Source organism: Podarcis liolepis (genome assembly GCF_965112155.1).
Source record: "Podarcis liolepis genome assembly, chromosome: 5".
Lineage (NCBI taxonomy): Eukaryota > Metazoa > Chordata > Lepidosauria > Squamata > Lacertidae > Podarcis > Podarcis liolepis.
Genome location: NC_139556.1, coordinates 102193182 through 102220655, shown reverse-complemented (window position 1 = coordinate 102220655; position 27474 = coordinate 102193182). Strand labels below are relative to the sequence as shown.

The following is a 27474-nucleotide window of genomic DNA, read 5'->3' as shown; positions in this document are numbered from 1 at the left end:
CAAGGGCCATCTAGTCCAACCCCCTGCAATGCACGAATCCTGCCCACCACTGCCCCTGGGTGAGCTCGAACCACCAACCTTCTGGTGAACAGCGACACACACTGACCCATTGAGCATGTTAAGCTTGAACCTCCCAACAATTAAAACAGGATTTTAGTTTAGGTGGCACATCCTGTATTGCTCCCAGTTTTCTTCAACACATAGAGACACAGAGGCCCTTAAGTGGCTTTTTTTCTGACTTCACTCTCCTCTGCAAAAAAGGAATGTGATTTCCTCTCTCTCTCTCTCCACCAGAGAGAGAGAGTGGTGCATGCTCTAGTTCAGTGTTTCCCAACCTTTTTTGGGCAAAGGCACACTTGTTTCATGAAAAAAATCTCGAGGCACACCACCATTACAGCCCCGTGACGTCAGTGCGCAGCGTCACGCCGGGAGGGACATGAATTGCTAGCAAATTACATAATCACCTCCTTGAGGGCTGGCTCATCTTCTCTGAAGGCAGAACCCCATTAATTAACAGCACAGACTCACACCATAGCCAAGACGAGGGGGGAAAACCTCAGTCATGCACAGTCATGCACATGTGGGGGCTAAATGAGGACGAAGACCGGGCAGAGAGCAGGGTTCAAATCACCCCACCTGGCCAGGACAATCCCTGGGTGCTCCCTTGGGCCACTCGCCTGACCCACCTCGCAGGGCTGTTGTTGCGAGGATAACACGGGGAGAACCACGCGCGCCCCCGGGAGCTCCTTGGAGGAGAAAGCGGGCGATGAATGCAATGCACGAAATATATGAGAGGCGACCAGGTTTTGCAGGTGAGGGGCCCCCGCCAGCCTCCGCTTCCAACACCCGGCGCAACGACGCCGAAGTTTCCCCCCGGGCTCGGCTCGGGGAGCAGCGCTGCTCCCCCCCGGCTCCCCTTCGCCCTCCCGGCTCTCTCTGCCTCCCACTGGGGACCCCCCTCACCTGCCAAGTCCGGAGCGCCGGTGGAAGTTGCATGCATGCATGCAGGGCGCCGCGTTGCCATTGCATTGCACTGCACTCCATGCAACGCCTGCACGCATGCATTGCCTTGCACGCCCGCCAAGGGGTCTCCCCGCGGTCCAATGAGTCCCCTCCGGCGCGGATGCAGCATTTCAAAAATAACCCCCCCCCCGACGCTGCCCTTCCTTGGGGGCCGCCTCCGCCGCTCCGCCTCCGCAGGGATCCCCGGGCTCCATCCTGCCGCCGGGGTCTGCGCGGAAGAGCCCCTGCCCACCCGGCCGCCGCCGCTGCGCTCATTCCATGGCCGGGAGAAGAGCGCTTCAAACAAAACGCCCGGCCCGCCAGGCCACGCTGGGAAACGTAGTTCGCGCACCCCGCGCAGGCGCGGAGCCCAAGGGCGAGGGGACTACGGATCCCGGCAGCCCCCGCGCCGGGGACGGAGGGGGAGAGGCCGGGTGCAGGGATGGAGGGACGGGTGGGCGAGCGAGTGAGTGAGTGAGTGGCAGCCGCCAAGCCTTGGCCGAGAGCCAGGAAGGGCCTCCCCGGAGGAGGAGGAGGAGGAGGAGGGAGGCGCAGAGCGGGAGGGAGGGAACCCCAGGGGTCATCTAGTGACGGCGCCCCAATCGAAAATTTGACTTTTAAAAAAAAATCTTTCGAATTTTTTAATTTTTCCCGCGGCACACCAGGCAACATCTCGCGGCACACTAGTGTGCCGCGGAACAGTGGTTGGGAAACACTGCTCTAGTTATCTCCCACTTGGACTACTGCAATGCGCTCTACATGGGGCTACCTTTGAAGGTGACCCGGAAACTGCAACTAATCCAGAATGCGGCAGCCAGACTGGTGACTGGGAGCGGCCGCCGAGACCACATAACACCGGTCCTGAGAGATCTGCATTGGCTCCCAGTACGTTTCCGAGCACAATTCAAAGTGTTTTTGCTGACCTTTAAAGCCCTAAACAGCCTCGGCCCAGTATACCTGAAGGAGTGTCTCCACCCTCATCGTTCAGCTGAGATCCAGCTTCGAGGGCCTTCTGGCAGTTCCCTCATTGCGAGAAGTGAGGTTACAGGGAACCAGGCAGAGGGCCTTCTTGGTAGTGGCGCCCACCCTGTGGAACACCCTCCCTTCAGATGTGAAGGAAATAAGCAGCTATCTTCTTTTTAAAAGACATCTGAAGGCAACCCTGTTTAGGGAAGTTTTTAATATGTAATGCTGTACTGTTTTTAACACTTGATTGGAAGCCACCCAGAGTGGCTGGGGAAACTCAGCCAGATGGGCGGGGTATAAATAATAATAAATAATAATAATAATAATAATAATAATAATAATAATAATAATAATAATTATTATTATTCTCAGTTTTGTTCAATACATAGACACAGAGGCCCTTGGGTGGTTTTTTCCCTGCCTTTACTCTCCTCTCCAAAAAGGGAATGTGATTCTCTCTCTCTCTCTCTCTCTCTCTCTCTCTTGCCCATCTCACCAGACCACAAATGCCTATGAGTCAACAGCCACAAATAATCTCACCTGGAGACCCTCCAAAAACATTGATCTCATGCTGGCAAAGCGTGTTTGGGTGTCTGCAGAGACATGCTGTGGGTCTGCCCCAACCTGCAGCCTTCAAAGCCACGGGGCTGTTTATCCCAAACAACAAAGTCTGGGGAGAAGTAAACAGAAAAGCAGAGTTAAGCTCATTGCAGCGGGTGGCCCCCGCCCAGCGAAGGGAGGGGGAAAGGGGAAAGAGAGTGTGATCTGTGGGGGTCCAGCTAAAAATAGGGGTGTCTGTGAGCTCTGCCACCCCATTCGTTTCTCCACGGAATTCCCTACTTTTCTGACCCAGAGGAAAGACTTTGGAGAGCTTCTTGGATAGCCTTGCTTTTAGGAACTGGGGGAGAAAATCTTCCCCTGTGTGAAGACTGGGAGGCAGAACTCACCCCACCGGCTCGGATGTAACCAGGCCAGCCCCACCTGGCCTCTTCTCCCATCACCTGGGGGCAGCCATCCCATCATCCAGAATGCGGCAGCTAGACTGGTGACTGGGGGCAGCCGCCGAGACCACATAACACCGGTTTTGAAAGACCTACATTGGCTCGCAGTACGTTTCCGAGCACAATTCAAAGTGTTGGTGCTGACCTTTAAAGCCCTAAACGGCCTCAGCCCAGTATCCCTGAAGGAGCGTCTCCACCCCCATTGTTCTGCCCGGACACTGAGGCCCAGCTCTGAGGGCCTTCTGGCGGTTCCCTCATTGCGAGAAGCAAAGCTACAGGGAACCAGGCAGAGGGCCTTCTTGGTGGTGGCGCCCACCCTGTGTAACGCCCTCCCATCAGATGTTAAAGAGATAAACAACTACCCGACATTCAGAAGACATCTTAAGGCAGCCCTGTTCAGGGAACTTTTTAATGTGTGACATCTTAGTGTATTTTTGGTCTTTGTGGAAGCCGCCCAGAGTGGCTGGGGAAACCCAGCCAGATGGGCGGGGTACAAATAATAAATTATTATTATTATTATTATTATTATTATTATTATTATTATTATTATTATTATTATTATTCTGCCTCAGTGGGAGAGATGCGAAGTGGGGCTTGTTTCATCACTGCCTCTGAAAATGGTGGACTCTTCTTCACTGGAATTGGTTTTTCTTAGCCAAGGTTGTTCTTGATATTTATCTTCCAAAGATCTCAAGATCTCAAGATCTCCTCCTCCCCATTTCATCCTCACAAGAACCCTGTGAGGTAGGTTAAGCGAAGAGATTCCTGCTAGGAATTACGGGTAAAGGATTCCAAAAAGTTTATGAGAAACTTTATGTATGCTTCAATTGCCGCCAGAAATTTAACCGCAAAAGGTGGGAAGGGAGAAACTATCTTATCCAAATCAGACTGGCAAAACAAATTAAGAGAGTATGCAGAATTGGAGAGATCATCAGCAAGGCTACGAGATGTTACAGATGAAAAAATTATTAGAGAGTGGGATATATAGAGAGAGTCTATTTAAAAGAACATTGTCAAAATATCAATCTGTTGGCAGGTATTGATTGAGTTTCTACGTGTGAATAGGACAATTTTGGAAAAATAAAAAACAAGTTAAATACTGTAATAGGGAGAAAATAAAGTCAAGTGTGTATTCGAGGAATCTAACTTGGGAACATAATGGGAAGATGGGAGGTCATGTTAAATTGAAGTATAGAATGAGGTACAAAACAAGCAGCAATCAAGGAATGAATGAATGCTTATCTTTATTTTGTTGTTAACATCTATTGATTATTTCTGTTATGCAGTTTTGAAACCAATAAAGCATTAAAAAAAGAGAGAAAAGCTAAGAGCTGTTGCCTGGCCCAAGGTCACCTAGTAAGCTCAGCTGGGATTTGAACCCTGCTCTCCCAGATCCTAGTCCAACTCTCTAACTGGATAACCATATGTCTGGGGGCTGATGACGCTTCCAAGTCTACGATTCTATGATTATTATTCTGTGGAGCATGTGCAGAAGAAGGAGATCACGGGTCTGGAAACCAGGCCGCATGAGGAAGCTGATCTGGAAGAGACGAGACTGGATCTTCAGATATCTGAAGGGCTGTCTCAGGGAAGAGGGGGCAAGATTTTTTTCTGCTGCACCGGAAGGGAGGGCCAGAACCGATCGATTTAAATTGCAAGAAAGGAAATTCTGACTAAACATTCGGAAGAACTTTGTGACAGTAAGGGCTGTTTGATGGTGGAACGAAATTTTTTAATGTGTGACATCTTAATGTAGTTTTAATCTTTGTTGGAAGCCATCCAGAGTGGCTGGGGAAACCCAGCCAGATGGGCAGGGTAATAATAATAATAATAATAATAATAATAATAATAATAATAATAATAATAATAATTTATTATTTATACCCCGCCCATCTGGCTGGGCTTCCCCAGCCACTCTGGGTGGCTTCCAAAAGAATATTAAAATACTATAATACATCAAACATTAAAAGCTTCCCTAAACAGGGCTGCCTTCAGATGTCTTCTAAAAGCCTGGTAGTTGTTGTTCTCTTTGGCATCTGGTGGGAGGGCGTTCCACAGGGTGGGCGCCACTACCGAGAAGGCCCTCTGCCTGGTTCCCTGTAACTTGGCTTCTCGCAGTGAGGGAATCGCCAGAAGGCCCTCGGTGCTGGACCTCAGTGTCCGGGTAGAACGATGGGGGTGGAGACGCTCCTTCAGATATACTGGACCAAGGCCGTTTAGGGCTTTAAAGGTCAGGGTACAAATAATACTACATTATTATTGTTATTATTATTATTATTATTAACTTTAGCCACCCACTAAACTGCACCGTCTTCCCATCTTCTGACTTTTTTGTATTTTTATCAAGGGAATTCAGGTGTGTATAAGGCCTAAGAATATGCACTGCTTGAAAATAGCCATGTAGAAAATTTATTTTGTTCCGCTGTATGGTAAATATATACCACAGCGGTTTGCAAAAACAAGTTAGAAGGAATTTGAAATGGGGAAGGTGCGGAGAATCGCAGCGGGAGCTACTCCCATTTCTGAATCAGCAGGTTAGACAAACGTTGCCTGCGAAGCAGGTTCCGTTTCAGCGCTGTGCCAGACATGAACAGGAAGAAAGCTTCTCGGTGCCTCATTTAAACTTGGTGCTTGGCTGGTTCCTGGGTGACAGATCCTCTCATTTCACCCACAGGAAGGGTGGCTTGAGGTAAATGAGCCAGTGGAAGAGGATGTGTGAATTTCTCAGGTAAGCACTTGCTCACCTGCTGACACATTTCAACCAGGCCTTAGAAACTGTGAAGATGTAATTGAAACCAAGAGGACCTCACAATCCTCACTCACGCTTACTCTTCCACGCCCCTGTTGCAATTCATACTGCAGGCTCCCAGGGGAGAAGCTTTTGTTATGGAATCATAGAAATGTAACTTTGGAAGGGAACTGTAATGGCTATGAGTTACTCGTGCGTAAACTGGTGCCTCTCTAGGCTAATTTGCCTTGTTGAACCTTTCTGACTGCACAGCCCTTGCTCATCACGGCTGCCTCAGTCGCTGGCAGAATCCGTCAGTGGGCGTTTCTTGAACCTCTTCCAACATAAAAGTTGTTTGACACCCAGTCTCCTCTTCCTCTCACTGCGCGGGAGTCTTCTGCGCAGGGAAGGCGTGGGTAGCGGAGGACCTGGGCTCTCCTCGCTGATGTCCAGGGAAGAGTCCTGGAGCCCTCTCTCCAGTTCCCCCCGTCTGCTCCCCTTTATCCCCGGTGTTGCGCTGATTGGCTTCCCCCTCTACTGAGCTGTTTCTCCCCCTGCTGCTGGGTCCTTCGCCAGCATCATCTGGGAGCCTCCCCTTCGCCTCTCGCTCTGATGTCAGTTCCCTGACAGGAACCCCAACGGTCATCTAGCCCAACCCCCTCCAATGCACATGCCCTCTTGATTTCAATTGCATTTTCACAGTTACTAAGGCCTGATTAAAATGTGTCAACAGGTGGCTTTCATGGTTTTCTCCACCCATCCTCATTTAATCCGTACAACAACTCCATGAAGTAGATTAGGCTGAGAGTGAGTGACTGGCCCAACATCACCCAGTGAGCAGCATAGTCAAGCAAGGAATTCAAACCCTGGTTTCCAGGATCCTAGTGTGACATTCAAACCACTTCTTCTTCTGCAATCCCTCATAGCTGAGCAAGATTGTCTTCCATAAACACAGTTTTAACAATGAGTCTGTAAGTGACTGTGGAGGCCAATTCTGGATCCAGGCGTCCTTCCACAGTGGGGACATTGGTTTCCTGGCGGGAGTTGATCACGGTGTGGATTTGCCAAGCGTGCCTTCCTCTTAGCACGTTTCTCCCTTGCGTCCTGAGTTTGAGTGTCTTCAAAGCCCATGACACCTTTGGTCAAGGCTGTTCTCCAACTGGAGCGCTCGCAGACCAATGTTTCCCAGTTGTTGGTGTTTATACTACCTTTTTAAAGATTTGCCTTGAGAGAGTCTTTAAACCTCTTTTGTTGACCACCAGCATTACGCTTTCCATTTTTAAGTCTGGAATAGAGTAGTTGCTTTGGAAGACGATCATCAGGCATCCACACAATATGACCAGTCCAATGAAGTTGATGTTGAAGAATCATTGCTTTGACACGGGTGATCTTCGCTTCTTCCAGTACACTGATATTAGTTCGCCTGTCTTCCCAAGTGATGCGTAAAATTTTCTGAGACACCGTTGATGGAATCTTTCAAGGAGTTGGAGATGGCATTTATAAGTGGTCCATGTTTCACAAGCATATTGCACTCTAACCACTACCCCACCACTGGCTTCTCTTCTCTTCTCTTCTCTTCTCTTCTCTTCTCTTCTCTTCTCTTCTCTTCTCTTCTCTTATGAAACCATGGGGAGCAGTCATCCAGAGATTTGGAGCATGATGTCACCAAGATGTCAATGCCATCCAGCTCTCACCGCATTCCATCAGGAAAGGGTGTGAAGGTCTTGCAGCAGTGCCTGGAAGCAGTGATGGGCTGGATGGCAGCCAGTGAACTGAGGCTGGATCCTGATAAGACAGAGGTACTCTGAGCGGGTGGTTCCCATGTTCTGGGGAGGGTTGTGGTCCCTCTGAAGGAGCAGCTTTGAACCCTGGGAGTACTCCTGGATTCCACCTTGTCCCTAGAGTCTCAGGAGGCACCTGTGGTAAGGAGAACACATGCCAACTTAGTCTAGTTTGCAAGCTGCAGCCACTCCTCGATTGGCATAGCCTGGCATCAGCTAGCCAGGCTCTGGATTAGTTGTAGTTTCCAAGTCACCTTCAAAGGTAGCCCTACATAGAGCGCATTGCAGTAGTCCAAGCGGGAGATAACCAGAGCATGCACCACTCTGGCGAGACAGACCGTGAGCAGGTAAGGTCTCATCCTGCATACCAGATGGAGCTGGTAAACAGCTGCCCTGGACACAGAATTGACCTGCACCTCCATGGACAGCTGTAAGTCCAAGATGACTCCTAGGCTGCACACTCCTAGGCTGATCCTTCAAGGGCACATATTGGAAGCATCTCAGCCGATCCCAGGGATCATAAAAACCAATAGGTGTGGTGGAAGCCAAGAGATCTTGACCGTTCTCCTGTTTATGGAACCTGTCTTGTTTGCTTCTTCTGCTGTTGTTTTCTCCACGATTGGATCCCCTCTGTGGTTAAGCCAGCCTTGACAGGTAAATCACCACTTTAGCAGCCCTGTTTTTTCAAGGGCTCAGCGAAGCCCAGGTGAAATCCACCGAGTCATCAGGATGAAGCAACCTCAGGATGAAAACAATGAGCTGAACTCCCGTATTGGAGGAGTCCTTGTTTTGCAAAAGTTGTGGTTTCGCTTGATTGGAACAGCAGAACAATTAGGGTGGACACTGTCTGAGAATTACCTGGTGGAGGATTAAGGAGCAGTGCAAACACCACAGAGGGACTTGGCAGCTGCAGAAGAACAAGAAAACAGTTATTTTCCAATGCACAAACTATTTATGGGGTTTTGGAAATATGGTACTGAGATTAGAACCCCACATTTGGCACTAACAGCCCCCTTAAGCCTCTCTCTCACTCCTTGAGCAAACATGTAATTAAAGGGAGATATAGACGGCAGGAGAGGGCTGGATTTTAGCCCAATATACACTTGAGCCAACCTAGGTATTGCATCTGGATTTCAGATGCAGGAAATTTAAAACTTGGAGACGGTCCTTGATCTGAATCAAAGTCTGTAGGGACCAAGGAAAACAATAGGTCCCAACTTTCCCACCTAAAAATGGCAAACTGGATCTCAGCATTCATCTCATTCCACAAATATTCCAGTTCTGCCTGTTTGACTGTATTGGCACAGAGTTTGGCCCCTCTGTTATTTGTTTGTTTGTTTGTTTGTTTGTTTGTTTGTTTGCATTTATATCCCAGTTTTCTCTCTCTCCAAGAAGTTCAAGGTGGCATGGATGGTTTTTCCCTTCCTTCCTCATTTCATCTCCACAACAACTCCGTGGGCTGAGAGGTAACGAGTGGCTCAAGTTCACTCAACTACCTTCATGTCCAAAGTGCGATTTGAACCCTGGGCTCCCTTGTCTTAGCCCACACTGGCTCAGAAAAGAAAAGAAAGGTTGCATTTGAATGGATAGAAAACAATTGGCTCATTGTCATGATGACGAATCTACTACAGGAGAATACATGCAAATCAACCCAACTTACATATTTATTTGAGAGTTTGGGCCTAAAAAGGGGGTGCTGCCCTTATATCAATTGATTTCAGGGTCATTTGCAAAAATGTAAACAATAAAAATGTAATTTCTATCAAATCATAATAAAATTGAACTCAAAAGTGGAATAGTAGGACACAGGCTGTGAAAAACTCTACCTGGTATTTCACATATTCTCCCGATGCTAAAAATGTTTAAAATGCATTAGATATAGTTCCCAGCACCTTTTACCTATCAAAAACTTCTTCCTGATGTTTAGTCCCAATCTCCTTTCTTGTCACTTGAAGCCATGGGTTTGAGTCCTCCCTTCCAGAGCAGGAGAAAACAAGCTTGCTCCCTCTTCTACGTGACGGCCCTTCAGATATTTGAAGGTGGCTATCGTATATCCCCTTCCAGTCTCCTCTTCTGCAGGCTAAACATCCCCAACTCCTTCCAGTGGCAAAAGAAGGGGGTGCAGTGGGGGCGGTCCATCCCGGGTGTCATCCATGAGGGGTGTGACAAAATCCCCCCTGGGCAGATCGCTGCACTGCCCCCCTGGGTGCCGATCACCGCACCAATCGCCCCCCTGAATGCCAATCACCCCCAATGGGTGCCAATTGCCGTGCCAATCGCCTTCCTGGGCAGCTCCCCCTGCCCCCCTGGGCTGCTTGCCCCACCCCCTGGGTGCACGGCATGTGTGCTGCTCTGGGGCAGCACCCCCTGGGACGCTTGTCCTGCCCCCGCGGGTGGCTAGCTCTGCCCCCACGGACAGCTAGCTCTGCCCCCGGGTGCACAGCATGTGCGCCGCTCTGGGGGCTGGAGCAGCTAGCTCCACCTCTGACTCATTCAACCGTTCCTCATAAGGCTTGGTTTCCAGATCCTAGACCACCTTAGCTGTCCTCCTTGGCACGTGTTCCAACTTGTCAATGTCCTTCTCAAAATGTGGTGCCAAGAACTTCACCCAGGGCTCCAGGTGGGTTCATCCGAAAGCAGGATAGAGAGGTAGCGATACTTCCCTTGATTCCCCTTACAGAAGTATTGGTACCTCTGAAGAATGATGAGTCTTCTCCCAAAACTGCAATAAAGTTAACACGCAAGTCACGAATGATTTCAACACTCAGTGTGTACATGATAGTAAGAAAGGTGCTATTGAGTCAGTGTTTATAATTATGTATCCTTGCAGCATCGGTAATCTCTCATCCCTTGCCACTGCTATGCCCTTAAAAGTAAAAACCACCAAGGGAACAGGGTGGATCCCAAAAGGAAGGCGTCATAAGCGATGGAATGCATGCTGTGCCCATGCGCGCGAAGCATGCTACGGTGGCCTTTAATGGAGGCCCATGGCTGGTTCTGACTCTGCAAGGAGACAGGAGGCTGGAGCAAAGATTCCTTTTCATCTTGCTGCAATGGATGAAATCGCTGCATTTTTCACAACAACCCTGAAATACACAGACTTAACCTTTTGGTGGTGCCTAACTTTCATTGGGAGCACTCAGGATGCGCTGGCAAACTCAAGCGAAACCACTAGGGGGCTCTCCGAGGACTCTGGTTTAAATAGTGAGCCACAGGTGCAGCCGACTTTAGTTTGGGTAGCTCCTCCATCCAGCAACCTGCTCTGAAATCTCTCGGATTACAAGCGCAGAAATACAAGCAGAAACTCGCTTTGCTCCTCCGTCAAGGTTGCTCAAAGAATCGGCTGGTCTCCGGCGCTGATTGATCCCCAAAGCTCCGAGCCTTTGGAAACTTCCCAGGAGCTCCGGTGCAAAGGAGATGGCCAACGGTGGTCTACAGATGCTGGGCTTCATCCTGGCCTTCATCGGCTGGGTGGGCTTGATCATCAGCACGGCCATGCCCCAGTGGAAAATTAACGCCTATGCTGGGGAGAACATTGTGACAGCCCAGGCCATCTACCAAGGTCTCTGGATGAACTGCGTCACGCAGAGCACAGGGCAGATGCAATGCAAAGCCTTCGACACCTTGCTGAGCCTCCCAAGTAAGTGGCTTGCTAGATTTCCTTTCGGCGCTGGTGGGTTTCTCTTCAGTTCAGCACACCAGAGCTGTGGGGTCAATAAACTGCCTTTCTTAGTGATCAGCACTACAGGGATTCAGAATTCCAAGACAGAAGAGGCAGGTTAACTTTTACAAGTTGTCAAATTACACACCTCAGCAAGAAAAGCAGGCATCTCCGTGTCGCACGTGGCCTTAGAGACAGAAACTTTTGGTTTCACTGGGGAAAACTTTTTTTTTTGAAGTTTTATTCGAATTTGGGATTTTTACATACATCATATTATCTCCTTCCAATTCTAAATTTCCCGTACAATTTTTTCCTTTCCTTCCCTTCCCACCCGCCATATCCATTGGAAGGGTTCAAACTATTATCCTCAGCCAAGGGCATAGTGTCTTTAGTTTCCACCGAATGTCTTTTGTTCCAGTAGTTTTTATCCATGGAAGATAGGAGTTCCATCTGTTCCTTATCGTGGTGGACTTGTCCTTCCACGATGTTTCCTGTGACATTACTGCGACAATGTCCGACTGAATAAGTTCAAACAAATAACTATTCCATGCCTCTACTGTCCATTTTTCTCTCTTTCCAACCTAAAGCTATCGTTACCTTTCCCGCTAATATCATAGCTTTGAAGATAAACTGGCCACCTTTCTCTATAGCCCTGTTTCCATTGTCATGAAATCAAAGTCTATTGAAAGCTTCCCTTTAAAAATTTCTTTAATAACCTTTAGGATTTTATTCCAGAATTCATTTACCTCTGAGCATTCCCTGGGGAAAACTTCTTAACCAGACTCAGGTAAATAATTTTTTCAGGCTACAGAGGCATTTCTCAGGCTTCTGCTAGGTCCCAGAGCATCAACAAAGTCCTTTGCTCTTTTCTAATTCAAAGGCCACTTGGCTTTTGAATGCTTTCTTTTACTGCTCAAACATCTTAAATGTATACATCTGTATGTCCCTACATCCCAACTGCACTCCATACCCCACAGACAGGACTGTCTTCTCGGCTACCATTGCCTTAGCACAACAGTATCAGGCTGGTTCACAACAAAGAGCTCTGTGAGGTCGATCGTCACAATGCCCATTTTACAGATGAGAAACTGAGGCTGGCAGGTGGCAGTTTTCTCAAGGCTGCTCAGTGGAGGTGGGAGCTGTTCTGTCTGCCTTTCTCTGCAAAAGACTCCTGGTAGTGAGAAAACAGTCACTAAGGCACACAGGAAATTGTTGGTAGGGATGCAAATTCCTCTTGTAGGTTTTGTTCAAGATACGCTTGAAAATCCTTCTGGCTGCTTCTCACAAGGGTGGGGACAGTAATTATGTAGTATCTATTTTGGATCATTTTTTAATGGTAGCCAGCTTTGGAGTTTCACATAACTCATTCCTCTCTGATGAGATCTGTCTAGATCCAAAACACACTACTTTTTCATCTGAACTATTGGTTCCTATTGACTCACATCTGTGATTCTCCCTTCCCTGACCAGGGATGTGCTTTGAGGTTCCAGAGGGCAGTTGTTAAAAGTACAGGAGTTTTACGGAGCTACATGTGAAAATCAGATTCTTCGCAGGCAGCGTTTTTCACAGTTCAAGTTACTTATTTGTGTTTGACAGAAGTTTAGAATTTGACAATGTTTGAGATCTATTTCAGAAGATTTGAGAGGTGACATGCAATGGTATTTTGTATTTGGCAATATGTAACAGATGATAGGTCATGAGAGTTCACCAGGGATGTTTGTCGGAATCAGACCCTTAAGAAACACTGTACAATGTTGTTCTGCCCAACAACAGCCCTGAAACAGCAAGTCTGAACTGTCCCCATTTTAAGGGCAATTGCATAATCAATCTTCTAGATGTCCTTTGGGATCTATTCCGACTCTACAAGTCCTTGAATCTATGATTTCAATTTGAATGTCAAATTTCCTGTTTATTGATTCTTAAAGTCATATCCTGCCTTCACACGAAAATGTGCCTCTGGCAACGTGAGCAGCCAAACTGAAATGTTGGCGAACTTCAAATACATCTGAAGGTGTTGCTTCACCTCTGAAGAGGCAGATATAGGCAGAATCATGAGATATCACTGCTTCCCTGGGTTCCAGTATGGATGATTTTAGTCACTGAACGAGAAAGAAGTTGACATGTTGGCTTTTCCTTATACCTTTTGCTCACCCCAAAACAGTTGCACCCCAAATCTGAGGTTGGATGGCCAGATTAATACATTGCAGAGGGTTGGACTAGATGACACCGGGGGTCCCTTCCAACTCGATGGTTCAGATGTCAGCATTAGTAACAGAAGCTTGTTCCCAGGGATCTTTGCTAAGAGTCCTGGAAGTTAGCCAAAAGGCTTGAGGGCTCATAGCTGAGATGCAGAAGCCACTTTTCAGCAGCGGCTACTGACTGCTGTATCACGACAAACTTGTCCGTATCATGTAACATAAGTCTTTATTCCTCTGGGTAGCTGGAAGGAAAGAAGGGGGGGGGGAGAGAATAATGACTATAATTTGATTTAACTAAATACTGAGGCTGGCTTGGCAAGTGCTGTTTCTGGGGGATGGAGGGAGATGATTTAGCTACGGTGGACACAATTAGCAGAGTTTGGGGTTTAGGGATTTGGCGAGGGTTTCCTGCGAGTGTTTTCATGCTGTTCCTAGAAAGAACCTGTTGGCTGGCTTTCTCGTTGGTACTAGCAAGGTGACCAGATCCCTATCCCGTGGCTGCCAGAGCTGAAATTAATTGGGGCGCACAACTTAGGCGGTGCCCATTCACCCTCTGCGGGGCGCAATGGTCTCTGAGTTCACATCGGGCATTCAGGCAACAGCCTGCGGATAGATAGCATGTGCGCAAGTGGAACGAGGTGTGCCCACAATCTCTCCAAACCAGAAGTCATGGCTTGGGCATCGCTCCTGTTATGCGCATTTGGGTATGTGTGTGTATGTGTGTTTGTGTGTGTGTGTGTGTTTTGGTGTGCTTTTGCCAGCTCAGCTCTCCTTTCCAGGAGTGGGTGGAATAAGCATGAGCTTGAGGGGGGACAGTTGGAAAAACAGGCAACACCTCCCATCACACACACACTGATTCCTGGTTGTGTGTCCAGATCCTGAGACCTCCCCCATAAATACAGTGGTACCTCAGGTTGCATACGCTTCAGGTTATAGACTCTGCTAACCCAGAAATATTACCTTGGGTTAAGAACTTTGCTTCGGGATGAGAACAGAAATCATGCTCTGGCAGCACAGCAGCAGCAGGAGGCCCCATTAGCTAAAGTGGTACCTCAGGTTAAGAACAGTTTCAGGTTAAGAACAGACCTCCGGAACGAATTAAGTACTTAACCTGAGGTACCACTGTAAAAACACATTTGACTCAAATTTTGGTTTTGGTTTTTTGGCAGAATTTAGGCCACAACTTTACTGATTACAGATAAGTGAGTGGTTGCATAGGCTCTGGTTCGACTAGCTCCCTATGCCCACGGTAGGTAGCGCTGACCCAGGGCGCACCATAGGTCAGCCAAGGGTAAACACCTGGGGAAGGTCAAGAGCCTGGGAACAGTCTCTGTCTGCTTCCCAGATGCTCCCTGGGACTCCTGGATTCCTTTAAAGCAGCCTTTCTCAACCTGTGGGTCCCCAGATGTTGTTGAACTACTACTCCCATCACCCCTAGCTAGCAAGGCCATTTATTATTATTATTATTATTATTATTATTATTATTATTATTATTATTAGAGGTTCAGTCACACTGATCTTCCCATAACATGTGCCCTCTGTGAGGAGGACACGATATAGGAAAATTTTCAAAGCTCCGATTTGAAAATTTAGAGTTTGTGCTTGATCATTTGGAAAGTAGTGGACTCTCCTTCACTGGAGATTTTTTTAAACACAGGTTGGATGGTCATCTGTCAGGGCTTCTTTAGCTGTGATCCCTGCATTGCAGGGGGCTGGACTGGATGACCCTTGGTGGCCCCTTCCAACACTACAATTATTTGAGTCTATGGATTTCTTCTAGCTCAACTTCAGCCATTCCAGTTAATACATTTTATGAGTAGCACAGAGAAAGAGAGAGGTTTTTCTCCCTCTCTCCTAACACTAGGACTCAGGGACTTCCAGCAAAGGGGGATGTTGGAAGATTGAGGGCAGACAAAAGAAAGTCCTCTTTCATGTAGCCCATAGTCCAACTGGAACTCACTGCAGGATCACCAACCTCAATGGCTTTCAAAGAGGATTGGACAAATTCATAGAGGAGGAGAGAGCTATTGATGGCTACTAGTTCCACTTTTGGAGGGTAGTAAGTGCTCAGGGATGCGGGTGGTGCTGTGGGTTAAACCACAGAGCCTAGGGCTTGCCGATCCAAAGGTCGGCAGTTTGAATCCCCACGACGGGGTGAGCTCCCGTTGCTCGGTCCCTGCTCCTGCCCACCTAGCAGTTCAAAAGCACAAAGTGCAAGTAGATAAATAAGTACCGCTCTGGCGGGAAGGTAAAGGGCATTTCCATGCACTGCTGTGGTTCGCCAGAAGCGGCTTAGTCATGCTGGCCACATGACCCGGAAGCTGTACGCCGGCTCCCTCGGCCAATAAAGCGAAATGAGTGCCGCAACCCCAGAGTCGGTCACAACTGGACCTAATGGTCAGGGGTCCCTTTACCTTTACCTTTAAGTGCTCAGGGATGCCAATCTCTGGAAGCTACAGGAGGGGAGAATCCAGCTCGCAGGTTTCACCAATAGAGCCACCTGTTTGGCTACTGTGAGAACAGGATGCTGGCCTAGATGGGCCACTGGTCTGATCCAGAAGCCTCTCCTGATAATCTCATTTTTAAAAGCAAGAGATTTGGGCCAGAAGGAAACATGACAGTTCGACAGTGGAATTTGCTGCCCAGGAGTGTGGTGGAGTCTCCTACTTTGGAGGTCTTTAAGCAGAGGCTTGACAACCATATGTCAGGAGTGCTCTGATGGTGTTTCCTGCTTGGCAGGGGGTTGGACTCGATGGCCCTTGTGGTCTCTTCCAACTCTATGATTCTATGATTCTATGATTCTATGATCTTGGGCACCCTTCTTGATCCTAGATGGCTACAAAGTCCAGGTTGACTTTCCATCATAAAAAGACCCTCTGTGCTTCCTCAGAGGCTCATCCTTGGCTCCATGTTTGTCCCTCAGTGCCCAGCACTGAGCTTTGGCACTGGAAAGTGGTGCTGGGTCTGATCTTTAATTAAGCCCTGCTCCCAGCAGAGTCCAACTGCTCAGCTATTCTGAGGGCGTCAGAAAGCACCTCTGCTCTGGCTCCTGTGTCTGTAGCTGGTGCCACAATCTGATTAGCAACCTTGTCTCGCTCAGCAAATCCCTCACGGTTTCCTGCTGAGCTCTGCCTGAACTGGTAAGCCGACTCGTCAGGTGGCTTCCAAATGGTTGATAAATGCATGGTGGCAGAAGCTTTAGCGGGCATGCGCCCGCCAGCTTCTCGGGTACGTCTTGCGATGTGGATTCAAGCCCACAAACACATCCCTGGCCTCTGAGACGTTTAAGGTGCCAGAAGCTCCTGTGTCGCACTTGCTGCAGTTGCAACTGGACAGGGCAGCTGGCTGGTGTGGCTCCCCTTCAGGAATTTGTCAAGGACACTTTGGAGGCTTGAACGACTAATGAGAAGAGGGTGAAAGAGCTTTGATTCCTGCATTTGCAGGGGTTGGGCTAGATGACCCCTGTGGTGCCTTCCAATTCTATTATGCTATGATGCTATGAAAATGTACTTGCAAAGTCTGGCCTAAGGTACTGAGGCTTTTTAATCCCATATATGCACGATGATGCTGGTGCTATTCAGCAATGCGCACACACTTCTCCCCTTCTCTGTTTCATGCTCACAACAACCCTGTGAGGTAGATTAGACTGAGAGATCGTGAATGTCCCCGTGAGCTTCGTGGCAGAATGGGGAGTTGAAACCTGATCTGCCAGGTCATAGTCCAACACTCTAACTGCTACACAATCTGGGCTCTGCAATACACTCTGTCCATGTTCAGAGACATGCTTTCCTTTGTTTATTGCTTCACACTGCTTTGGGAACAGATTCTGGGTTTGAGCCAGACCTCAACTGAAGCCACAGTCCCTTACGCCAGTGGTTTTCAACCACTGTGCCATGGCACCTTTGGGTGCCTTGAATGATGGTCAGGGGTGCTGTTGGCAACACTGCCCTCTGTCCCTCTTTCCTCCCCTCCCTCCTCTGATGCCCCCTTGAGTCTCTGCCTCCCAAAGGCTTGCACAGCTGTTTCTTGCAGCAGCCCTGGTTACAAGTCCCCCAGGCGAATGGCGTCTCTGATGCTGGCCAGGGGGTGCTGGTTGCCAGGTGCTGAGGTGGCCTTGGAGTAAGCAAGCAAGCGGGTGAGGGAGGCCAGCCAGATAGTCTGCCAGCCTTTGCTGTTGAGAATGGACAGACAAGTCCTAGGCCCTGTGGGGCAGTGTGAGGAAACACCTCTCTTTGGGTCGGGGGTGCAGCTCAGAGACGAGGGGCAGCAGCAGCAGATGCCCAGAGGACTCCCAAAAAGAGGAGAGAGGAGGCTGAGGGCACACTCCACAAGGGAGGGTGAGAGGCTGCCATTTCTGCAGGAAGGGGTGACATAACTGGGCTCCTGGGCCCCACAGGGGAGATGCAGAAAGAAGGGATCTGTGGACTCAAAAACATTGGAAACCTCTGCCTTAAGCCCCCAAAATCTGAGAACATGGCAACTCAGCCTGCCAAGATGACCTTTCTGTTCTTTGGATGAGACATTGATGCAAGGGTAATTAAAATCCACTCCCTGACACCCCGTATTGCAACTGAGTTCTGCAAAGGGATCGTCACTCAGTTTCTCCCTGGGTCTGAGCAAAGGTATCATTTGCAAGCATTAATAGGATGCAGGGTTTATTTGCCTCAGTAAGCCGCCATCCTCTCTGTGCCTGGGTGTTGCCACCCAACATCCCATAGCTTCACGACTGATTCTCAGGCAGAACCTGTCTCCATGCCGGGGCCACACCCTGGCAATGCACGCACACCCTGCCTTTCCCTATTTATGAGGGCTAGTCTGGATCCTGCTCCTGGGAAAAGGCTGTCTCTGTTTCAATCCTATTTTTACTTTTGGGGAATGCCTTTTAAATGTTTTGTGAGTGTGCCCACACTCAACCCGATGCTCCTTACGCTCCACAACCTTTCTCCCTATCGCTCCGGAAATTATGTATCTCTATAATAACACGTTAAACTTTTTGTGTTGTGGGGAACAGCTTACTCAAGAAGTAAGCTGGATCAGGCAAGTGGCCCATCTGGTCCAGAATCCTGTTCCCACAGTGGCAAATCAGATGCCAAACCAGGAAGCAGGATTCAAGCAGAAGAGCAGATCTCCCTTTCTGTAGTTTCCAGTAACTGGTATTCGTGGTATTCCATTTGCAGAAAGAAAGTGGAGCTTTCAAAGGAGCAGATCTATGCACTGCCATCTTCTCCTTCCCTGCCTTCTGCTATTTTGCCATTTTTTCCTTAATATCCCACACTTTCGACACAAATTTATGTGATGGAAGTTTATAAAATGGCATGATAGTAGTTTATAAAATGATGCGTGGCATGGAGAGAATGGATGCAGAAAAGTCCCCCCCCCTCTCCTAACACTAGATCTCATGGACAGCAGGTGAAGCAGAATGCTGGAAGATTCAGGGCATGGAAAAGAATGTCCTTCTTTACAGAATGTGTAGTTGGACTGTGGAACTCTCCCCCACAGGAGGCAGTGATGGCTGCCCGCCTCAATGGTTTTTAAAAGAGGATTAGACCAGGCTTCTTCAAACTCAGCCCTCCAGATGTTCTGAGAAACAATTCCCATCATTCCTGACCACTGGTCCTGCTAGTGAGGGATCATGGGAGTGGAGGGTCGAGTTTGAGAAAGCCTGGATTAGACCAATCCATGGCTTTTGATGCCTACAGGCTATGGCGACTCTGCTCTGACTCCACAGTTGGAGGGAGCAATCCTTCTGAATCTTCTTCTTCTTTGGCGATCCCTCGTTGCTGAGTAAGATTGTCTTCCAAAAACACGGTTTCCAAAAGTGAGTCCATAAGTGACTGCGGAGGCCAATTCTGGGTGAATGTTTCATGGAGCCACACACAAAATGCCAGGAACCATGGGCTGATTTTTGCATGGATCCATGCGTCTGTTCCCCACTTTCTTGAGCGCTGACCCTTGGTGTTGCCAGGGAGTATGGATCAACCGAAAATGGACTGAAGGAGTCGAGGAGAAGTGGACGCCATTGGTTTGCTCTGACTACGATTTTGCTAGTTGATTGAATATGGATTTGGTAGATGTGCCAAGATCCTTGAAGAAGGGTGTGGCAAAAATGATGATAAATGATTTAACAGGCACCTGAGCAAACCGGATTTCCAAATTGGTTTATGTCACAGCTGCAGAGGTAACCAGATGACCTCACTCTGTCTGATACTTAGCACTTTGCAACTGCACAATGCTTGCTTTTTGGGGGGTGGAAATGGCTAACCGAAGTCAGGTTTTGTGTGACCAAATGGATGCTCCATGATTGTGGGTTGAATCTGGGTGTATCCACGCAGAGTTCAGCAAAAGCGATCACTTGACTGCTCCTGAGTGCAGCCAAAATTGCAGGTCAGTCCAAATTTTAGCTTCTGCCACATTTGAAGAGCGGCCAAGAGCAGGTTGGAGGGTGTTGTGGAGCACGTCAGTCTTCCCACATGCTGCTCTGGGCTTCTTCTGCAGTGTGTGGTTTGCCCCTCTTGCGTGATTCATGTTCTGCTCTTGCCCCAATATCACTCCATCTTCTTGGATCATCATGGAGGTATAGCTTGCCTAGGGTGTTTGATAAAAGGCAGGAGAGAGGGAGATCCTGGCTTGCAGAAAGAGCTTGATGCCCTGTCCTGAGGTTAATATTTCAGTAGCCCTACTCTGAACAAGGGACACGGGTGGCGCTATAGGTTAAACCACAGAGCCTAGGATTTGCCGATCAGAAGGTTGGCAGTTCGAATGCCCGCAACGGGGTGAGCTCCCATTGCTTGGTCCCTGCTCCTGCCAACCTAGCAGTTCAAAAGCACGAAGTGCAAGTAGATAAATAGGTACCGCTCCGGCGGGAAGGTAAACGGCGTTTCCGTGCGCTTAGTCATGCTGGCCACATGACCCAGAAGCTGTACACCGGCTCCCTCGGCCAGTAAAGCAAGATGAGCGCCGCAACCCCAGAATCATCCGCAACTGGGCCTAACAGTCAGGAGTCCCTTTACCTTTACTCTGAACAAAACCTAAGTCCGGCTTCCTCAACCTTGGCCCTCCAGATGTTTTGAGACTACAATTCCCACCATCCCTGGCCACTGGTCCTGCTACCAAGGGATCATGGGAGTTGTAGGCCAAAAATATCTGGAGGGCCTGACTGAGGAAGCCTGACTTAAGTGGACTCCTGCCTCTGCTCTTGATGAGAAGCCCATGGGGCACAGTGGGACAAGGCAGGCAGGTGTTTCAGTACCAAGGTCAGCTCCAGGTGTCTTTACTCCTTCCAGCCCGTGCCCCTTCCTTGTGGTCCAGAAGGCCTTAAATGAGCTGGACTCTGACTTGAGCCTAGGATGCCTTCTCCTGCTGCTCCTCTCTGGCACTTTCCTTCGCAAATTCAAATGTCAACATGGGGAACTCAATCCCTGCCCTACATGGAGGAGCTTGGTTCCTCAGAGGGTACCAGATTCATGTGCTGGATGCTATAGGTGCTGACTGGGGGCTCCTTGGCTCATGAGCCCCAGATCAGATAGCTTTGGACTGTGGCTCGGGCCTGATCCAGATGCTGGGATCGAGGTTGGTTTTTGACACCTCTGCCTCTACTGCTGCTGACCTTCTGCATCTGGCCATCCCCTCTGCCTCCAAGTCAGAGGTATGTTTCCCACTAGGTTGCTTTCCTAGTATCCAGATCAAGTGAAGTAATAGCACTGCATTATTATGCCTCAATCAGGCCACACCTGGAGTCTTATGTCCAGTTCTGGGAACCACAGTTTAAGAAGGATGTTGACAAGCTGGAAGGTGTGCAGAGGACAACGAAGATGCTTAGCCTGGGCAAGAGGAGGCAAAACAATAGCCATCTTCAAATATCTGAAGGGCTGTCCCATGGAAGATGGAGCCGCTTGTTTCTGCTGGTCCAGAGGGCTGGACCCGAACCAATGAATTCAAATGACAAGGAAGGAAATTCAAACTCAACATGAGGAAGAACTTTCTGAGGGCACGAGCTGTTCAACCGTAGAACAGACTTGCTGGGAGGTGGTGGACTCTTCTAGTTTTTAACCAGCTATTGGGTGGCCTTCTGCCATGCTTTCATTGAGTTTCCTGCATTGCAGAAGTTTGGACTGGATGACCTTGGGTTCCCTCCCAACTCTACAATGCTGTGTTTCTATGATCTTCTTCCAAGCATGAGGAACTTTCATCTTGTGCAATCTGATGGCCAGGCGAGCCTCTGCTTGCCTTTCCGGCAACACCTCCTTGTGGAATGACAAGCCTTTTATATTGTTCAGAATCCAGACCCCAAGCCTGTTCCTCTCCCTTCCCAGAACAGCGTCCTGTGTGCTCTTCCCAGGCCTGCTCTTCCACTGGCCTCTGCCAGCGATGGAATTTAGGGCAGGGTCTCGACTGGAGCTTTTCCTTTGTAGTGGGTCTGCTCCCTGGCTGTGTGGTAAACATCATGGCAGCTCTCTCTCTCTCTCTCTCTCTCTCTCTCTCTCTCTCTCTCTCTCTCTCCAACAGTGCCCTGTGGTGGCAACTTAAGGACAATTGCATTTATCCATTGTCTTAGAACCTCTTCCATCATCACCCCACACAACACACTATAGTGTATATCTGTGTGTTTCTTAGGAACTGCATGTGTTTTTGTGCAAAGTTATTGATAGTATAATGCACTTTACATATGCTTATGTTATTTTTTTAAAAAATATATATATTTAAAAATATGTAAGCTATGGCCAAAGGTTGACAATGGAACAAATTATCTAAAGAGATTGTGGCCTCCCCCGCACTAGGCAAGCCATATATTGGGGGTGTTTTTGCTCTGGATTTCCTGCATCACCGAGTGGGAGGGTTGGGCAATAGGGACATCTCATTCTCTAGCCTATGCTTTTATTATACATATTCCTTGGCTGGAGAAGAGCATTGCAAAATTCAGAGTAGTGTGAATTTCAAAGGACAGCTATGTTCCAGTTCTTGTGTTGGTTTAGAAAGTGGAAATTAATTTTTGCTGTTGTTTAGTCATTTAGTTGTGTCCGACTCTTCATGACTCCCTGGACCAGAGCACGCCAGGCACTCCTGTCTTCCACTGCCTCCCACAGTTTGGTCCAACTCATGTTTGTAGCTTCGAGAACACTGTCCAACCACCTCGTCCTCTGTCATCCCCTTCTCCTTGTGCCCTCCATCTTTCCCAACATCAGGGTCTTTTCCAGGGAGTCTTCTCTTCTCCTGAGGTGGCCAAAGTCTTGGAGCCTCAGCGTCACGATCTGTCCTTCCAGTGAGCACTCAGAGCTGATTTCCTTCAGAATGGAGAGGTTTGATCTTCTTGCAGTCCATGGGACTCTCAAGAGTCTCCTCCAGCACCATAACTCAAAAGCATCGATTCTTCGGCGATCAGCCTTCTTTATGGTCCAGCTCTCACTTCCATAGCTTAATTGTGAACAGAAATTAATTCAGCTGTGACACCTTTACAGCAGGGGGTTGGACTGGATGACCATTTGGGTCCTGTCCACCTCTACAGTGTTGTGGTTCTACGGATTCCTCCTTCTCTCTACTTCCAGATGACCTCTTTCTTGAGCATTTATCCTGATTTGTTTGCATAGGGTGTTCAGGGAAGCAACACCTTTTGTTTTATCGTGTTTTTAATATTCTGTTGGGAGCCGCCCAGAGTGGCTGGGAAAACCCAGCCAGATGGGGGGTATAAATATATTATATTGTTTTTATACTTGGTGTTAGGTGCTCAGTCTTGGCTGGGGAGGGTGGGGTATAAATAAAATTTATTATTGTTGTTGTTGTTGTTGTTGTTGTTGTTGTAATATAATGCCAACATTTCTTGAGCATCAGTTCTGCCTTGTTTGCTTTAAGGTCATGCAACATCCAGTAATTGCCACCCCACACTTTCCTGTGCCATTGCTTTCCTTATCAAAAAAGTCTGATTATTATGTTTTGGCAAAGTGGAGTGATTCACTTTAATTGTGCAACCTTGCACACAACTGCTTCTGAGGTCAGAGAAGGAAATGCTTCTGAATCCCACATTGTGGGAGAATGGTCTTGTGCTTGCCGGTTTCTCACACACATCTGGTTGGCCACTGTAAGAACAGGAAGCTGGGTTTTTAATGTATTTTTAATCTTTGTTGGAAGCCGCCCAGAGTGGCTGGGGAAACCCAGCCAGATGGGCGGGGTACAAATAAATTATTATTATTATTATTATTATTATTATTATTATTATTATTATTAAACAGACCCCCTTGGACCTGTTCCAGCAGACTCTTCTTTCATGTGAAATCTCTGGAGTGTGGCTGAATCCCACTCACAAAAAGCAACAACCTGGAAGGGTTGTTTCCAAGTAGAAGCAGAAGGCGCTGTTTATGGATGCTCTGTTGTGAAGGAAAAGCTACTCACTATTAACTTGGCTAAAGGATGCGGGTGGCACTGTGGGTTAAACCACTGAGCCTTGGCCTTGCCGGTCAGAAGGTCGGTGGTTTGAATCCCTAAGACGGGGTGAGCTCCTGTTGCTCGGTCCCAGCTCCTGCCCACCTAGCAGTTTGAAAGCACGTCAAAGTGCAAGTAGATAAATAGGTCCCGCTCCGGTGGGAAGGTAAACAGGGTTTCCGTGTGCTGCTCTGGTTCACCAGAAGCGGCTTAGTCATGCTGGCCACATGATCTGGAAGCTGTACGCCGACTCCCTCGGCCAATAAAGCGAAATGAGCGCCACAACCCCAGAGTCATCTGAGACTGGACCTAATGCTCAGGGGTCCCTTTACCTTTTTATTAACTTGGCTATGAAACATTTCACATTTCTTCCATGGAAGGATGAAGGAGGCCTTTGGATATTAGAGGACAAATGCCAAGGAATGACTCCTCCATTTTGGTCCTCTTTGCCTATAGCCTAGTCCTAGGCAGGAAGGTCTGATCTGGAAAGGCCATCCCTATACAGTATGCTTGTTCTCCTTCTTGGTAGCACAACAAAAAATTTAGGCTTTTCTCAGCTCTAACCAAGACTTTGACTTGTGCCTGGAAAACATTGACGGGACAGAGTCAGGGTGCGGCTGGGGGTTCATTTTTCTTTTTCTTGCAGAAGCTGCTCCCTTTGGCAACTCTCCAGAGTCAGCCCTGTGTAAGAAATCTTTTATAAGCAGTTATCCTTTGAGCAGGAATCTGCCTTCAGTCTCTGTTAAAGGGAGAGAAGGGAGTAACAGCCGGATGTGGGTAACAGCAGGGGAAATTACCACATCAGAAATAACTTTGTGGTACATCTAGGCTGATGACAACAATAAGTTTGGGGCAAGGCAGGGAGCGTGTTGATGAACCAGGAGGGCGTGCAGCGCTCCAAGTTTAAGAGTCACACGCTGTGTTACAAAAGCCTTTGAGTGCAACGTTTGGAGGGATATAAAATGCAGAACCGAATTTCCTGTGGGGATTTGGGACAGGGCTATTGGCTCAAGAGATGCTCCCCCCTCCCCCACATAAGAACATATTAAGAGCCTGCCGGATCAGGCCAAAGGCATCCTGTTCTCAACGGTGGCCACCCGGGTGCCTCAATGGAAAGTATCCAGAAACTGGCATTGCTGCCTCTGGCTCATGGGCATCCCCAATCCTCTGGTCTGCCGGCCGTCACTTCCTCCTGTGGCAGTGAGTTCCACCTTTTAAAATTATTTACAGCATAGACTACCCCACCCAGAACACAATGGAACATCTAGTCCAGGCACAGGCAAACTCGGCCCTCCAGATGTTTGGGGACTACAACTCCCATCATCCCTGACCACTGGTACTGTTAGCTAGGGATGATGGGAGTTGTAGTCCCAAAACATCTGGAGGGCTGAGTTTGCCTATGCCTGGTCTAGTCCATGGGTGGGCAACCTTTGCCAACCTGATGCCTGCATCCTGTCATGGGTAACCTTCCAGTGACTGGCAGGGCCAGAGTAAAATTAGTGAAAGAAACCGCTGGCAGGCAAAAGCATTAAGCGCTTCCTGCTCCCTCCACAACCATTGGGCTCTCAATTGAACTCCCCCCCCAAACCCCCCCCCCCGTGTGTTTCTTTAAGACTGGAGTTAGTTATGCACACCTGCACGTATCATCTGGCTCAGTCCTCGGAAAGCCCCATGGATGTTGCCATCCAAAAACATTTCTAGCTGGGGATTCCCACATGAGCTGGCTGTGCCATGATTCATCCTGACTCCTTGCCTCTGTTCCTGGCAGTATCAGTTGCATCTCCATATCCCTGGCTGGTTTCATCCATCCTGTGCTGCCCTTGGGCAATACCAGCCCTTCTCCTGAAGTCTTGGGCTTTGCGGTTAGAGAGTTGGCAGTCTGCAGGTGCAGAAGCACCTGTGGCCACCTGGCTACCTCAAGGAGACCTCACAAAGACCACCTGGAGCACTTCTAGGAGGTTCTCACCTAGGCTTTCCCAGAGAACAAGAAGAACAACTTTTCGCTTTTCAGTTAGTTAGTTTCATATTAAAATGCCAACCAAACTGATTTCCCCCCTCCACTTTCCATGGTGTTTTTGACCTGCTTTCCCATCTATGACTATGATCCTGGCTCATGTTGACTTGACTGGAGAGCTAGGGCTCCTTCCAAATCCTCTCACATCCATTGAAGAATCTTCCTGTGAGTTCTCATCGCCCACATACACAGGCTTCTTTTGAACCTCCAAGGCAATCCTCTTAAGATCATGGTTGCGTATGGCTGCAGAGGAGGGCAACAAAATATGATCAAGCCATATGAGGAATGGTTGAGGGAATTGAGCATATATGGCCTGGAGAAGACTGAGAGGTGATATGATTGTTGTTGCTTAGTTGTTTAGTCGTGTCTGACTCTTCATGACCCCATGGACCAGAGCACGCCAGGCACTCCTGTCTTCCATTGCCTCCCACAGTTTGGTCAAACTTATGCTGGTAGCTTTGAGAACACTGTCCCACCACTGTCCCCCCCAAAAAATTAAAAATATGTAAGCTATAGCCAAAGCTTGACAATGGAACAAATTATCTGAAGGGATTGTGGCCTCCCCCACACTTTCTTTATGGTCCAGCTCTGACTTCCATATGATATGATATCCATCTTCAAATATCTGAAGGGCTGACACATGGGAGATGGAAAAGTTCCTTTTCTGCTGCTCTGGGAGGGAGGTCGCGATCCAAGGGATTCAAGTTACAAGAAAGGAGAATACAACTAGACATTTGGAAGAACTTTCTGGCAGTGAGAGCTGTTCAACAGTGGAACGGACCCCACTGGAACCTGGTGGACTCTCCTTCCTTGGAGGTTTCTAAACAGAGGTTGGATGGCCATCTGTCAGGGATTTTTTAGCTGTGACCCCTGCATTCCAGGGGGGGTTGGTCTAGATGACCCCTTGAAGTACTTTCCAAATCTTGTTGTTGTTGTTGTTTAGTCGTTTAGTCGTGTCCAACTCTTCGTGACCCCATGGACCAGAGCACGCCAGGCCCTCCTGTCTTACACTGCCTCCCGCAGTTCCGTCAGACTCATGCTAGTAGCTTCGAGAACACCGTCCAACCATCTTGTCCTCTGTCATCCCCTTCTCCTTGTGCTCTCCATCTTTCCCAACATCAGGGTCTTTTCCAAGGAGTCTTCTCTTCTCATGAGGTGGCCAAAGTCTTGGAGTTTCAGCTTCAGGATCTGTCCTTCCAGTGAGCACTCAGGGCTGATCTTCTTCAGAATGGAGAGGTCTGATCTTCTTGCAGTCCATGGGACTCTCAAGAGTCTCCTCCAGCACCATAATTCAAAAGCATCAGTTCTTCGGCGATCAGCCTTCTTTATGGTCCAGCTCTCACTTCCCTACATCACTACTGGGAAAACCAGAGCTTTAACTATACGACTTTCCAAATCTACAGTTCTATTATTCTCTAGGAGAACTTTAGATCTGCCTTTAATCCCTCAGCTGTGTCTTCTGCCAAAGTGTAGCTATTATGTGGGTGGTATTTTTGCACATCTTCCTGGGAAGTCAGAATTCCAGAGATCTCTGCTACTGACCAGCAGCGTCATGTGTGGCCTTAAGGTAGCTTGAGCCTCCTTTGCGGTCATCTGGAGGGTTGGCGGTCCTTGTTTACCCAGGTGTTCTAGGAAGTCGTCCATTTGGTCCTCGATTTGCTCACCCAAATGACTTAGGTATGTGTGTGATAAGTGTTAGGTTTGGCCTCA

General features: G+C 48.4%; 1 protein-coding gene and 1 long non-coding RNA gene across 2 annotated transcripts in view; one reads left to right on the top strand and one right to left on the bottom strand.

Moving 5' to 3' along the window:
• Positions 1 to 23854, bottom strand: part of LOC310707535 — a 60474-nt gene extending 36620 nt beyond the window's left edge. The window contains exons 1-2 of the long non-coding RNA XR_014526553.1: positions 23559 to 23854; positions 22785 to 23447 (exon numbers count right to left, since the gene is read on the bottom strand). This is a non-coding gene — a long non-coding RNA (uncharacterized lncRNA). The remainder of the gene's footprint in view (positions 1 to 22784; positions 23448 to 23558) is intronic.
• Positions 10443 to 27474, top strand: part of CLDN1 (claudin 1) — a 28336-nt gene continuing 11304 nt past the window's right edge. The window contains exon 1 of the mRNA XM_083504612.1: positions 10443 to 11118. Coding sequence (XP_083360738.1) covers positions 10896 to 11118 — 223 coding nt within the window. The 5' untranslated portion in view covers positions 10443 to 10895. The remainder of the gene's footprint in view (positions 11119 to 27474) is intronic.